This window comes from Lacerta agilis, chromosome 4 (genome assembly GCF_009819535.1).
Source record: "Lacerta agilis isolate rLacAgi1 chromosome 4, rLacAgi1.pri, whole genome shotgun sequence".
Lineage (NCBI taxonomy): Eukaryota > Metazoa > Chordata > Lepidosauria > Squamata > Lacertidae > Lacerta > Lacerta agilis.
Window position 1 is genome coordinate 9,563,118 of NC_046315.1, and position 15,624 is coordinate 9,578,741.

General features: G+C 45.8%; 1 protein-coding gene across 1 annotated transcript in view; it reads right to left on the bottom strand.

Moving 5' to 3' along the window:
- Positions 1 to 15,624, bottom strand: part of TENM4 (teneurin transmembrane protein 4) — a 202,290-nt gene that overhangs the window by 33,149 nt on the left and 153,517 nt on the right. Inside the window, exon 21 of the mRNA XM_033146027.1 lies at positions 1,129 to 2,006. Coding sequence (XP_033001918.1) covers positions 1,129 to 2,006 — 878 coding nt within the window. The remainder of the gene's footprint in view (positions 1 to 1,128; positions 2,007 to 15,624) is intronic.

Below are 15,624 nucleotides of genomic sequence, written 5' to 3' on the forward strand. Positions count from 1 at the left end.
CCAAGGCACTGGCTCCTGGGCTCTGAGGCAATGTGGCACCCCCCAATATTATTTTTTTTAGGTGGCTGGGCCCCCAGTGTTCAGAGGGCACCCTGAGCAAAGTTGGGCCCCCTTGATCCTACAGAGAAGGTGGTGTCTCTGTGGTTTGCACATGGTTTCAGCAAGGGGAGGAGTTGGGGGAGAATTCCACGCCCTGAATTCCAGGGGGCAAAATTAATTCCATAATTTGTTTGTGGAATTCGCTGCTGGAAGATATGGTGACGGTCACTGGACTTGATGGCTTCAGAAGGGGATTAGAGGGAAAATTCAACAAGGATGGGGAGGTGGTCTAACAGCAGCCATTAGCTTTGACGGCCACATGAGCAGACTTTCTTTGGATGAATACAATGATATTTGATAATATATCAGGCTACTGTCAATTACAGTCGTACCTTGGTTCTCAAACTGAATGCATTCCGGGAGTCCGTTCAAACTCCCAGAACCGTTTGAAAACCAAAGCGCGGCTTCCGATTGGCTGCAGGAGCGTCCTGCAGCCAATCGGAAGCCGCGTCGGATGTCTGGCTTCCGGAAATCGTTTGAAAACTGGAACACTCAATCGTTTGGGAGCCGATTTGTTTGGGAGCCAAGGCGTTCGGCTTCCAAGGTACGACTGTAGGACAATAAGAATACGCACATCTATATATTAATGTATGGTAACATAGCGGTATTTTTTCTTTTTTCCATTCTCACTCACTTTTTTTCTCTTTTTTCTTACTCTATCTTTTTATAAATGAAATTTATCATCATCATCATTATCATTATTATTAAGCTTTGGTAGCTATCTGGAACTTTCATGTCCCAAAAAGACAGTGTGCCACTGTTTACTGTTGTGGGAGGGCAACAATGGGAGAGGCCTATTATGTTCATAGTGTTCTGTGGGTTTCTCAAGAGTATCTGCTTGGCCACTGGACTACATGGGCCTTTGGTCTGATTCAGAGAGGCTCTACCTATCTCCTTAATGTTGGCTGTGGTTTTATTGTACGTGTAACCACTGTTGGACGATGCCACGGGGGATTTGGTTGGTGCAATAAATGATCGTGATATTCTTAATGCGATCTGGGTTTCTGTTACGCCCAACAAAATACTCACTCATAAAACGTCGTCCACCCGTTTTCATTGCTCTTGGTGGCAAGGAGGCCAGAGATGCCATGATAGGTCATCATGGCCACCTCGTGACCCTGGGCTGTCACGCTCTTCAGGGCGCTGTTGGTGCCAATGGTCAGCCAGTAGACCTGCCCGTCTGGCACCACCAGCCACAGCGGCATCCCAGTGGAATCCCTCCGGATGTTGACCAGGTTCCCATTGTTGTCGGTGATCAGGGTGATGTCCCCATCTCCTGTGTAGGTGAAGTTGTAGAGGTAATCTCCGGTGGGGAGGCTCTGGGTAAAAAGGTGTTTGCCACTGGTGTCAAACAAGTAGAGCTCTTGGTCGATGGGTGAGGACAATTCGTACAAGTTCTGCGTGTTGAGGAACGGCTTGTTCTTCCGGATGAAACGGATCCGGATGTTCCCGAGGTCGGCCACGTACAGCTCTCCATCCGCGCACACCGCGAGAGAGGAAGGGGCGTTGAGCTTGGCATCCTTTGCATAGCCATCGTCGCCGGAAAAGCAATCGCAGCTGACATCATTTTTGCAGTCGCAGCCGCTCGGGGCGCCGGCCACCAGAGAGATTTCCCCGTTGGTGGTGACCTGCCTGATGCGGTTGATCTTCTTCTCATCCGTCTCCGTGATGTACAGAACGCCGCTGTGAGAGACGGCCAGAGCTGTGGCCGATTCCAAGGTCGCATGGATGGCCACCTTACTGAGAAGGAAGTGGTCGATGCCCGGAACTTGGCAATGCATTGGCCTCCCTGCCAGGATTCGCACTTGGTGGTTTTCGGAGATCTGCAGCACGACATTGTTGTCGAGGACGTACAGAGAATTGTCCATTGGGTTGACCGCCAGGTCCGTAGGCCACTCCAGGCGGACCTAACAGAACGGAAAGAAGCAGAAACGGTTTTTATGACCACCACCATTAGTGTTAACATTTGAAGAATAGTGTCTTGGTTTATATGTGGGTTATGCAAGAATAAATGGATTGTTATTGTATCATATATCTGCCACGAGGGTGCCGTCAACAGCTCGCTGGGCTAACTGCCCGGTGAGATCGGAGACGCGGAGAGCTTCATTCAGTTCTTTTATTTAGATGGCAAAATTAACTGGGAGACTCAGGAATCAAGAAGATAAGGACTTTAAAAAAGAATGGGGAATACTAATAACCTACCTAAGAGAACATTGTAAGCAAATTAAAACGTGAGCTGGACTCTAAGAATCACTTGTAAAGCACCGAGGTGTATGCATAACTTATAGTAATGAGAATTATGGAGAATATATTGATATGTAGATTGGTAAAAAAAATTGTTACTAGGATCCTTGTAAGGGATGGTGGGGAAGTAACGAGATTCAGAGAATCTCATCGATTGATTTTATAAAGAATTTTGTTATTACTCTGTATATATAAAAACCATTTAATAATTATTGCAAAAAGAATCAGCAGAAATACACAGAGACATGGAATGTACTCTCCCTTTCTTGAGCTGTTGCTCCGCGTGCCCGCTTCTCACCCCCAGCAGTTACTTCCTAGCTCCTGCTGTTTACGGTGGCCAGCAAGGAAATATTTCTGGTTCTAGGAGAAGGATGAGGCTCTAGCATACTTGGCACAGACAACACGTCATTTGGCTGCTGCACTGTTTCTAACATATCTGACTCCTGTCTCTATTCAGGGCTAGTGCACCTGCTGTCTAGCTCCTTCTCTTCAGCACCCATTGTCTCCCAGCTCCACTGAGAGCCAGTGTGGTGTAGTGGTTAAGAGCGGTAGACTCGTAATCTGGGGAACCGGGTTCGCGTCTCCACTCCTCCGCATGCAGCTGCTGGGTGACCTTGGGCTAGTCACACTTCTCTGAAGTCTCTCAGCCCCACTCACCTCACAGAGTGTTTGTTGTCGGGGAGGAAGGGAAAGGAGAATGTTAGCCGCTTTGAGACTCCTTCGGGTAGTGATAAAGCAGGATATCAAATCCAAACTCCTCCTCCTCCTCTTCCTCTTCCTCTTCTTCTTCTCCCTTCTTCTGGGGGTGTGTCCCGTCTTAAACTACCACAGCCCTGGGTCCATACTCCCTTCCTCTTCCCCCCTCTCTGGAAGCCCCTTGGAGTGGTGGTCTCCACCACTCCTCCCCATCTGCCCAGTCCCTAAACAGTATCATACGATATATTATGAGATTAAAAAAAAAAGATGTTTAAAATGATTATACCAAACCCACCGAAGCTTTCCTTCTAGGGATTACAGGGACAGAAGTCCCTGTCCCCCCCCCCAAAAAAACGATTACCTTGTTTACATCTGTTAAGACAGCAGCGAGGATTTTGTATGCTCAAAAATGGAAGGGAGAAGAAATTCCCACAAAAGATGACTGGATAAAATCTGAAGAAGTGTGCATGCACACGAAAGCTCATACCAAGAACAAACTTAGTTGGTCTCTAAGGTGCTACTGGAAGGATTTTTTTGATTTTATATTTTGTTTCGGATAAAATAAGGTGATGGGCTATGAAGAAATGTCAAAATTAACAGCTAAAATAAGAGAACCCACGGCGGATGACAGTTTTGTGGAAGAATGGAAGCCCTTTTTGGACTATTTAAAGAAATACTATAGTTTGATGAATTCGCGAGCGGGATTTGAAGCATGAGCAACGGAAATAATTAGAACTTACTGTAATATTGTTATGACATAAGAGACAAACGACAGCTAAGGGGGAGAGAACAAAATCACCATGGGAAGCGGGATGTGAAGTCAACAAAACAAAACAAAACAAAACTAAATTATGTACTGGAGTGTATACGTGGAATTTTTTTAATTAAAAGATTTAAAAAAATAAAATAAAATGGATTATTATTTTTTGTTTGATGCATTGCTTACTAAAGGGACTTAGTAAGAGTGACCTAAAACACAATGTAGAACAGCAAAAGTGAAACGGGTTTGGGAACTGGGTCCTTATACTAAGATTCTGATAGGTCCTGATCGTAGCCCTTTAAACCCAAACTGCCACACTCTTAAAATCGAAGCACATCCTGCAGTTATAGAGAAGGGCTCATTGTGGCTCAGGATCCCCGGCAAATGAAGCATGGAGCCATTTCAGCTCAGGATCCAGGTATCCTCACCACGAGAGTGGCTGAATGTCCTGAGCAAAAAGCAGGTATTGATTTAACCATGGTTGAAGAGAAGAACGGACAAGAAACACGGCCACAAAAAAATTAAAGATGGCTGTTTTGGCTCAGCCCTAATGGTTGTGTTTTAGTTCGCAACATGTTTTAGAAAATGCAAATTGGATAAGATCCACCTTTAAATGTGAACCAAGCTGAGCCTGAATCCGTCCCTCCAGCCCAGCCCTAATTAGGTGACATCTCCTTATCTTCTGGACCTGAACGGCAGCAGCTTACCAGCTTGTGTTAGGCCCCAAAGCAAAGAAGTTGCTGCAAGGTTTTTCACCTGTCCATCTTAAGCAAAAGCCACTGTCATTGAGGTCGTCTGGGCTGGTCCCCTTTAGAATGCCAATGGGGGCCCATGTAAACCAATGCTCTTCTCTATAATTAGACTGGCATGCACCAGATACAGTGGGGAGACCCCCCCCCAAGTATATACATTTGGACATCTGTATTGGTTTTTAAACAGGCTTTTGAAAACCCATTAATTTCAAGCTGGCGAGCTTCTGATTATTTAATGGTTTATTAAATTGCTGCTGGTGGTTTAAAATGCCCCCCACCTTAATTGTTTAAATTGTTTGTGCTGGGCTGTGAAATGTCTTTTCAGACTGCTGTTTCAGTGCGTTCTAGTTTCACCTGAATGAAATGTTTTATTTTCTCAGTTTCATTTAGCCGAGGGCGCTGCTGCCTTGGAGGCACGATGCCCCCTGCAAGATGGCAAAGAAATATTTGAAAAGAAATAAAAATGAAATAAACAACATCAGATGTCCTGCAGATAGTAAACCGGTATATCATGGAGAGAACTAAGTTGGAAGGTGCAAAGTTGTTGGGTTTTTTTTGGGGGGGGTTTCTTTGAAAGTTTTGTTCTTCTTAAGCTTTTGGACGCAGCATTGCTAAATCAGAGGGCCATCTAACTTAACGCGCTGCACAATGCTGGATATCCAGGCCCAACCTAACCTCAAGAGATGGCTAATGTCCTCTTTTTTCCCAGGACACATCCTCTTTCCCAGGGGTAAAATTTCTGTCCGGGTGGATTTTTTTTTAAAAAATTGCCACAATAACTTGCCTACATATAATAAGGTAAAGGTAAAGGGACCCCTGACCGTTAGATCCAGTCGTGGACGACTCTGGGGTTGCGGCACTCATCTCGCTTTATTGGCCGAGGGAGCCAGAGTACAGCTTCCAGGTCATTTGGCCAGCATGACTAAGCCGCTTCTGGCGAACCAGAGCAGCGCACGGAAACACCATTTACCTTCCCGCCGGAGCGGTACCTATTTATCTACTTGCACTTTGACGTGCTTTCGAACTAGTCGTCACAGTGTCCCCTTTTTAAATATGGCAACCCTAGACATTACTGTTGTATGCAGTATAAGGTACCTAAGGGACCGCCTCTCCTGGTGTGTCCCGTGTAGGACCTTAAGATCCTCAAATAATAATATTTTGGAGGTCCCGAGCAACAAAGATGCTAGGTTGGCCTCAACTAGGGCCAGGGCTTTCTCGGTATTGGCACCGACTTGGTGGAACGGTCTGTCACAAGAGACCAGGGCCCTGCGGGATTTGGCATCTTTCCGCAGTGCCTGCAAGACGGAGCTGTTCCACCTGGCCTTTGGGTTGGTTTCTGTTTGATAGTTATGCATCATTCTTTTATTGGTGGGCTATTTGGAAATGAGACTGCAGTTTTAATTTTGAATTTTTAAATTTGTATTTTAAATTGATTGTTTTTATGTTTTTGCTGTGATTTTAAGTAGTGTTAGCCGCCCTGAGCCTGGTTTTTGGCTGGGAAGGGCGGGGTATAAATAAAAATTTATTATTATTATTATTATTATTATTATTATTATTATTATTATTAAGTTTGGGGAGGATGGGGGGAGAGACATAGTCTTCTACTTAGTGTTGGGCTTTTGTGTCAGCATCACTTGGGTAGGTTCTCTTCCGATTCGTTTATTATATTTCGTTGGTAGTGACAGAGCCACTGAGAGAGAGAGAGAGAGAGAGAGAGAGAGAGAGAGAGAGAGACAACCATCCCTTCAGGTAGACGAGAGATCAGTCCTACCTATACTCTCAAATGGTACCACCTAACAACGTAGGTTTACTGCCTCGGTGGGAACTAGGCCACCGACAAAGCTGCGTCTGGTCTCTCCCGCCCCCTTGGGCTCCTGGCCCTCCTTAACCCTTCCTGTAGTAAAACATGACAGCTTGTGGTTTCTCCTTCAATAATGCATGCCTCTCTGCCTTGCCGACAGCCTTCTGAGCGCCTGCTACTACGCTTGCAGCCTTGAGTTAGCATCAAGAATGTGAGTTTATTCGGAAACGACGAGGGAATTCCAGCCCCTCCCCCCTTTCTTAAAACCAATTTCTTGTCAACAACAACGGCTAAATATTTTATGGCTGCTGGTCCCTCACTGCCTGAGGGGCTCTGACTGAAGAGACCTCGAGAGCTTCTTTATAGGATGAAAGAAGGGAGAGTTCCCTAACAGGAGTGGTTTTAAAGAGACCTCTCGGCAGCATCTGTCTTCGGCGAGCGGGCGACTCGAAAATGGGTCCCCCGCATTTGAAAGAAGGAAGAATGGGAGCCTGGGCTCCAGATGGCTGCTTTCTAAAAGCTTTTGCAAGGACTACATAGAGAAGACATATTGTATGCATTTTTCAAAACACATCCAACGATGAGGTGGAGTTGGGGAAAGCTTAGGAGCTGGGGAAATATAATGGACCGTAAAGCTTCCTAAAGTCCAGTTGGAATAATAATAATAATAATAATAATAATAATAATACCGTGTCCATCTGACTGGGTTTCCCTAGCCACTCTTGGCGGCGTCCAGATAAATATAAAAAATAATAAAATGTCAAACATTAAAAGCTTCCTGATACAGGGCTGCCTTCAGATGTCTTCTAAAAGTTGTGTAATTCTTTATCTCCTTGACATCTGGTGGGAGGGTGTTCCATAGGGAGGGTGCCACTGCCAAAAAGGCCCTCTGCCTGGTTCCCTGTAGCTTCACTTCCTGCAGAGAGGGAACTGCCAGAATGCCCTTGGAGCTGGACCTCAGTGTCTGGGCTGATTGATGGGGTGGAGACACTCCTTCAGGTATACAGGGCTGATGCTGTTTAGGGCTTTAAAGGTCAGCACCAACACTTTGAATTGTGCTCGGATACGTACTGGGAGGCAATGTAGGTCTTTCAGGACCAGTGTTATGTGGTCTCGGCGGCCACTCCCAATCACCAGTCTAGCTGCCACATTCTGGAGTAGTTGTAGTTTCCGGGTCACCTTCAAAGGTAGCCCCACATAGAGCACATTGTAGTAGTCCATGCGGGAGATAACCACAGCATGCACCACTATGGCGAGACAGTCTGCGGGCAGGGAGGGTCTCATGCTGCGTACCAGATGGAGCTGGTGGACAGCCGCCCTGGACACATGCGCCTCCATGGACAACTGTGAATCCAAGATGACTCCCAGGCTGCACACCTGGTCCTTTAGGGGCACAGTTACCCCATTCAGGACCAGGCAGTCCTCCACACCTGCCTGCCCCGTTTCCCCAAAACAGTACTTCTGTCTTGTCAGGATTCAACCTCAATCCATTAGCCCGTTAGCATGCATATATATATATATATATATATATAACATACAAAAGTGAATTACATTAGGGGGAATTGCATACAACGTTGTGTACGTTCAGACAAATGGCTGCTGGCTTAGATGGCTTTAAGAAGGGGGCTGGACAAATTCACGGAGGAGGAGAGGTCTATCAACAGCTATTTAGCCATGTTAGCCAAACAGGACCCCCACATCCCAAGAGAGTATATCTCTAAATAACACCGTCTGCCAGGCGGGAAGCAAACAGAGGAGTGCTGTTGCTGCTATAGCTTTGGACATAGGTGCCAACTCCTTGGAGCCCTGGGTGCCTGAGCACCCACAAAATCCCCCATGAAGGGGCAGGGAACCCACAAATTTCGGTGCACGCTGCATGGCACCCACGGCACCAGGTACCCACAGTTGCGGGGTGTAACGGATCTGCCCTAAGTCAAGGTATGGTCAATAACCCCAGCGTGTTAGGAGTTAAAAATACACTGTGTGAATGGCAGCGCGTTCGCAGGAGGCGGGACTTTTCGCCCTTTAAAAGGAGGGAATGGCAGTTGGTCATGAGGGAGAAAGAGGGAGTGAGTGGTGACTGAGGGAGAGAGGGTTAGAGACCAGGATAGTGGTGGGTAGGTTAGGCTAGGTCGAAGGTTTAGTTGTTGTTGTTGTTGTTCAGTCGTTCAGTCGTGTCCGACTCTTCGTGACCCCTTGGACCAGAGCACGCCAGGCACGCCTATCCTTCACTGCCTCCCGCAGTTTGGCCAAACTCATGTTAGTAGCTTCGAGAATACTGTCCAACCATCTCATCCTTTGTCGTCCCCTTCTCCTTGTGCCCTCCATCTTTCCCAACATCAGGGTCTTTTCCAGGGAGTCTTCTCTTCTCATGAGGTGGCCAAAGTACTGGAGCCTCAACTTCAGGATCTGTCCTTCTAGTGAGCACTCAGGGCCGATTTCCTTGAGAATGGATAGGTTTGATCTTCTTGCAGTCCATGGGACTCTCAAGAGTCTCCTCCAGCACCATAATTCAAAAGCATCAATTCTTCGGCGATCAGCCTTCTTGATGGTCCAGCTCTCACTTCCGTACATTACTACTGGGAAAACCATAGCTTTAACTATACGGACCTTTGTTGGCAAGGTGATGTCTTTGCTTTTTAAGATGCTGTCTAGGTTTGTCATTGCTTTTCTCCCAAGAAGCAGGCGTCTTCTAATTTCGTGACTGCTGTCACCATCTGCAGTGATCATGGAACCCAAGAAAGTGAAATCTCTCACTGCCTCCATTTCTTCCCCTTCTATTTGCCAGGAGGTGATGGGACCAGTGGCCATGATCTTAGTTTTTTTGATGTTGAGCTTCAGACCATATTTTGCGCTCTCCTCTTTTACCCTCATTAAAAGGTTCTTCAATTCCTCCTCACTTTCTGCCATCAAGGTTGTATCATCAGCATATCTGAGGTTGTTGATATTTTTTCCGGCAATCTTAATTCCGGTTTGGGATTCATCCAGCCCAGCCTTTCGCATGATGAATTCTGCATATAAGTTAAATAAGCCGGGAGACAATATACAGCCTTGTCGTACTCCTTTCCCAATTTTGAACCAATCAGTTATTCCATATCCAGTTCTAACTGTAGCTTCTTGTCCCAAATAGAGATTTCTCAGGAGACAGATGAGGTGATCCGGCACTCCCATTTCTTTAAGAACTTTCCATAGTTTGCTGTGGTCGACACAGTCAAATGCTTTTGCATAATCAATGAAGCAGAAGTAGATGTTTTTCTGGAACTCTCTAGCTTTCTCCATAATCCAGCGCATGTTTGCAATTTGGTCTCTGGTTCCTCTGCCCCTTCGAAATCCAGCTTGCACTTCTGGGAGTTCTCGGTCCATGTACTGCTTAAGCCTGCCTTGTAGAATTTTAAGCATAACCTTGCTAGCGTGTGAAATGAGTGCAATTGTGCGGTAGTTGGAGCATTCTTTGGCACTGCCCTTCTTTGGGATTGGGATGTAAACTGATCTTCTCCAATCCTCTGGCCACTGCTGAGTTTTCCAAACTTGTTGGCATATTGAGTGTAGCACCTTAACAGCATCATCTTTTAGGATTTTAAATAGTTCAGCTGGAATATCATCACTTCCACTGGCCTTGTTGTTAGCGAGGCTTTCTAAGGCCCATTTGACTTCACTCTCCAGGATGTCTGGCTCAAGGTCAGCAACCACACTACCTGGGGTGTATGAGACCTCTATATCTTTCTGGTATAGTTCCTCTGTGTATTCTTGCCACCTCTTCTTGATGTCTTCTGCTTCTGTTAGGTCCTTTCCACTTTTGTCCTTAATTGTGGTAATCTTTGTACGAAATGTTCCTTTCATATCTCCAATTTTCTTGAACAGATCTCTGGTTTTTCCCATTCTGTTATTTTCCTCTATTTCTTTGCATTGCTCGTTTAGAAAGGCCCTCTTGTCTCTCCTTGCTATTCTTTGGAAATCTGCATTCAATTTCCTGTATCTTTCACTATCTCCCTCGCATTTTGCTTGCCTTCTCTCCTCCGCTATTTTTAAGGCCTCATTGGACAGCCACTTTGCTTTCTTGCATTTCTTTTTCATTGGGATGGTTTTCGTTGCTGCCTCCTGTATAATGTTACGAGCCTCCATCCACAGTTCTTCAGGCACTCTATCCACCAAATCTAAGTCCTTAAACCTGTTTTTCACTTCAACTGTGTATTCATAAGGAATTTGATTTAGATTGTATCTTACTGGCCCAGTGGTTTTTCCTACTTTCTTCAGTTTAAGCTGGAATTTTGCTATAAGAAGCTGATGATCAGAGCCACAGTCAGCTCCAGGTCTTGTTTTTGCTGAGTGTATAGAGCTTCTCCATCTTTGGCTGCAGAGAATATAATCAATCTGATTTCGATGTCGCCCATCTGGTGATGTCCATGTGTAGAGTCGTCTCTTGTGTTGTTGGAAAAGAGTGTTTGTGATGACCAGCTTGTTCTCCTGACAGAACTCTATTAGCCTTTGCCCTGCTTCATTTTGAACTCCAAGGCCAAACTTGCCAGTTGTTCCTTTTATCTCTTGACTCCCTACTTTAGCATTCCAATCCCCTATAATGAGAAGAACATCCTTCTTTGGTGTCATTTCTATAAGGTGTTGTAAGTCTTCATAGAATTGGTCAATTTCAGTTTCTTCAGCACTGGAAGTTGGTGCATAAACTTGGATTACTGTGATGTTAAAAGGACTGCCTTGGATTCGTATCGAGATCAATCTATCATTTTTGAAATTGCATCCCAGTACAGCTTTCGCCACTCTTTTGTTGACTATGAGGGCCACTCCATTTCTTTTACGGGATTCCTGCCCGCAGTAGTAGATATGATAGTCATCTGAACTGAATTCGCCCATTCCCGTCCATTTTAGTTCACTGATGCCTAGGATGTCAATGTTTATTCTTGCCATCTCATTTTTGACCACATCCAGCTTACCAAGGTTCATGGTTCTTACATTCCAGGTTCCTATGCAATACTTTTCTTTACAGCATTGGACTTTCCTTTCGCTTCCAGGCATATCCGCAACTGAGTGTCCTTTCGGCTTTGGCCCAGCCGCTTCATCAGCTTTGGATCTACTTGTACTTGTCCTCCGCTCTTCCCCAGTAGCATGTTGGACGCCTTCCGACCTGAGGGGCTCATCTTCCAGCGTCATATCTTTTATATGCCTGTTGTCTTTGTCCATGGAGTTTTCTTGGCAGGGATACTGGAGTGGGTTGCCAGTTCCTCCTCCAGGTGGATCACGTTTGGTCCAAACTCTCCACTATGACCTGTCCATCTTGGGTGGCCCTGCACGGCATAGCTCATAGCTTCCCTGAGTAATTCAAGCCCCTTCGCCACGACAAGGCAGTGATCCATGAAGGGGAAGGTTTAGTATGTTATACTGAATAGAAAACCTTTTATGCTGTTATGAAACTACGTTTAAACATTTGATTCTCTGAAACCGTTATGCTCTATAAAGAAAATAAAGACTAGTTTTGTTGCTATAAGTCAGTTGTTGTCAATTTTTGGGTCCAGCGGGTTATAACTGCTCATGAAGAGGTGAACCCAGGGAAGAGACCAAACTGTCCTGCGGGGTGTTAGTTTGTGTCTTAGGGGTTTCACTCAGGAGGGGCTGGGGGGCTGAAACATTGTGAATGCCACTGAGTTGCTAAAAGGGTTTAGCAGACTGCTACAGTGGGTGATCTAGAGAGAGAGACCCTGGGGCTGTAGGCAATAAGGTGTTTAACCCCTGAAGCCCAGAGCAAGGATTATAAAGGCCGCGGCAGCTGGACAAAGAAATTCCAGTTACTAAGATTCTCCCATATTATATCTACAAGGGAGTTAACTTCATTGACAGACCTCCGAGGGACAGGTGGGGTGGCTAATTCAGTCTGACCCGGAACACCTGAGCAATAAAAAAATATAAATAAATATACTTAGTAACAGGGGAGGGGAGTGTGACAGGGAGGTTCCTTGCACGCGGCCAAGTTGTCACTCCTGCTGTGGGATTCCCCCAAAGATGGCTACCGTGGGGAAAGAAGAAAGGAGCCACATCAGAGCTATGATTGTGTTACATTCCCTGTGTACCTTCTCCAGCTGCTTCCCCCAGGGAAGGCTGGTGCGAGGAGGTCTGGAGGCAGCCATTCCGAAGGCCCAGCAGATAACTAAGCAGGCTGTAGTTTGGTGCTGCTCTTAAAGAGGCCTATATATATATATATATATATATATATATATATATATAGTTTTGAGTGGACAGGTGGTGAAGGAAATCACAGGTCTAAGTTTATATTAAGCCCCTGCTTGCAGACGGGAAGCCACAATGTTCGCCAAGACAGATTTTTTATTTTTTTTTAACAATCAAACTTTACCTCTGGTCCACCAGGCAGGTGACTTTTGTAGGGCTGTAATTTTTATCCCGCTCGTAAATGGCAGACGGTGGGATAGCTGCCACAATGGAGCGGGAACAATCTTTTCAAATTAGGGGGAGAAAGAAGCAAAGGAACAGGTGCCAGGTGGACGCCTGGAAATTACATGGGTGGTTATGGAAAGAAAAGGAAAAAAAAACCTATTGACTTCCATTGTGCCTAACTTACAGTGCTCAAGCTTTCCAGCTAGGAACTGTGGTTCCGCAGAACAAAGTTTCATCCCCCAAGCCATAATAATAATTATTTGAGGCGTGCAACCCTTGGCAGATTTAGAGGTTATGGCTCCAGCCTGGTGCTGATTATCGGGACGGACAGTGCCCCTCAAAACCGAGCCCTGAGCAGCATCAGTTTGTCTACCTTGTGCTAAGAAATGCAGGTGTCAAAATAGATTTTTTTTCCTATATAAAAAATAAAATAAAAACTGAGCAGCTGGACTGAAAAAGCCCAGCATGAAAGCCATTTGCAATCTGAAGCAATTCAAGATTCTTCGTTTTCCTGCTGTTGATAATTTGGGCAGAACAGACTTCAACCACTGTTTCTGAGACATTAATTTGAACCAGTCCCACTCCAAAATGTGCTGTGTCCAATTTATGAAGTCTCCAACACAGACGGAAAGAAAAAGTACTTCCGATGAGCAAATGAGCTGTATATGTAACAGCAGACCTGAAGCCATTTTGAATTTGGGCTGCATTGCAATGTATATGCTGAGTCCTACTATCATATATTGATTCATATCTCTCTCTCTCTCTCTCTCTCTCTCTCTCTCTCTCTCTCTCTCTCTCTCTCTCACACACACACACACACACACACACACAAATTGCCAACTGCAGTAGTCTCTTAGCCATTGGCTGAGCTGCAGTGATGTCAGAGAATGCTCACATTCTGAGGGCAGAATGTTGACAAAGCAGTTCAGTGGCTGGAAAAGTGAAATGGCTTGAGAAGAATCCTCTTACAAGACTGGAAGGCAGGCGGGAAAAAACAGGGGGCTTAGATGGCAAAGGAAATGGGGACAAAGTCAGAAGGCAGCCGCAAAGTGTTCATCTAAGCCAAGGAGGCCGAGGAATCAGAGAAGCTAGAGAATATGAGCAGCTAATGAGAAAGGTTGGACAGTGTTCTCGAAGCGACTGGCATGAGTTTGGCCAAACTGTGGGAGGCAGTGGAGGATAGGGGTGCCTGGCGTGCTCTGGTCCATGGGGTCACGAGGAGTCAGACACGACTGAACGACTGAACAACAACAAATGAGAAAGGAAGATGAGATGGAAACCTGAATGAGAGCTGGGAATGGGCTTTCTCGTTACTACGGAACACCCAACCTGGTGTCTTCCAGGTGTTTAGATTCCAGGTGTTTAGATTACAACATCAGATCTGACCTGCTGGCTGGGGGCGATGGGAGCGGCAGTCCAAAATCTCTGGAAGGCCCAGGTTGGCAAAGGGTGTTGGCAGGCGAGAAGCAAATGAGACAAATAATCTAGAGGTCTTCATGAGCACTAGGGGACAGGCAGCCGAACGGGCCATGCAGGTAAAAGATAAAACTGAAATAAAAATGCATATGGATTTGACACAACCAGCAAAATATTTGCAGGTCTCCAGCTCCAAAATATTTATTGTGTGCACACTGGGTGCCAGTTACTGCTCTGATGTGACAAAGACGCTGTCCAGAGTGCTTACAGTCAAAAGGGATGTTTAAAGCCCAGCTTGGAACACAGGAAGGGGCTTGAGAATAAGGAGACAAAGTCAGGCTGTTTCCCCTCCCAGAAGACCTCTGCATTCAACCGGATAATCCAGTTTTCCAGACTGCAAATGTGTGATGATACAGAAGGGAACCCAGCTCCCCCTACATTACTGCAGTTTGAGGGCAGCTTGAGAATTCCCATGTACCTTCTTCCCAAAAACATTGCAGAATGCTGATTTCAGTGCAGACAGGCCAAAGATGAAGATATTGGAAGGTGGTGACTTCCTTGAGGTTGCATCGGAGACAGGAATGAAGAGGATTTATACGTGGTGGATAGTTTGGAATGAGCAGAGCTGGAGCTGCCCATGAGAACCTTTGCGGAAGAATCTCCTATTGAGCTGTAGTGATGCCACACAATAGCTTGACCGAAGTTGCCCATGCGTTGGCAACCTCAAGGTCAGATGACTGCAATGCCCTCTATGTGGGGCTTCTCTTGGGGGCTGTCTGCAGGCCAGTTAGGGCAGATCAAGGGGCAAACTGGTGCCAATTGATGCAAATACACCTCTCTTGTAGTATTCGCAATGGGTGCCAATCTGCTGCCAGGCCAAGTATCAGGATATTGATATTAAAATAAAAGGTCTTATGTAGCTCAAGACCTTATACCAGGCACCCCCAAACCCGGCCCTCTAGCTGTTTTGGGACTACAACTCCCATCATCCCTAGCTAACAGGACCAGTGGTCAAGGATGATGGGAACTGTAGTCTGAAAACAGCTGGAGGGCCAAGTTTGGGGGTGCCTGCCTTATACACTCAGAAGGTGACTCACTGCAATCTGCAGGAAAGCTTCTCCTACAGGTTCCTAAGATGTCAGAAGCCTGCTTTGCTGAAAATGTGGGAAAGCATTCCTGTCGATACATGACAGGTGCTCAGGATCTGTTTTTTCTCTGCTGCAGTAAGCTTTTCCAACTGGATGAAAAGCCTAATTTTTTTGAATTAAAAAAAATATGTATATTCTGTTGGGGGTTTTTTGGGGGGGAGTTGTTCTGAATTGCTTTTTAGTTGTTTTTATCACGCTCTGCACATTGCCTCAGTTACTAAATGGTGACAATAGAATATGCACAAACATTCCAACTTCTGAGCGAGAAGGCGCTGCGACAGAACGCGGTCAGGCAGCGCAGCCTGTAAG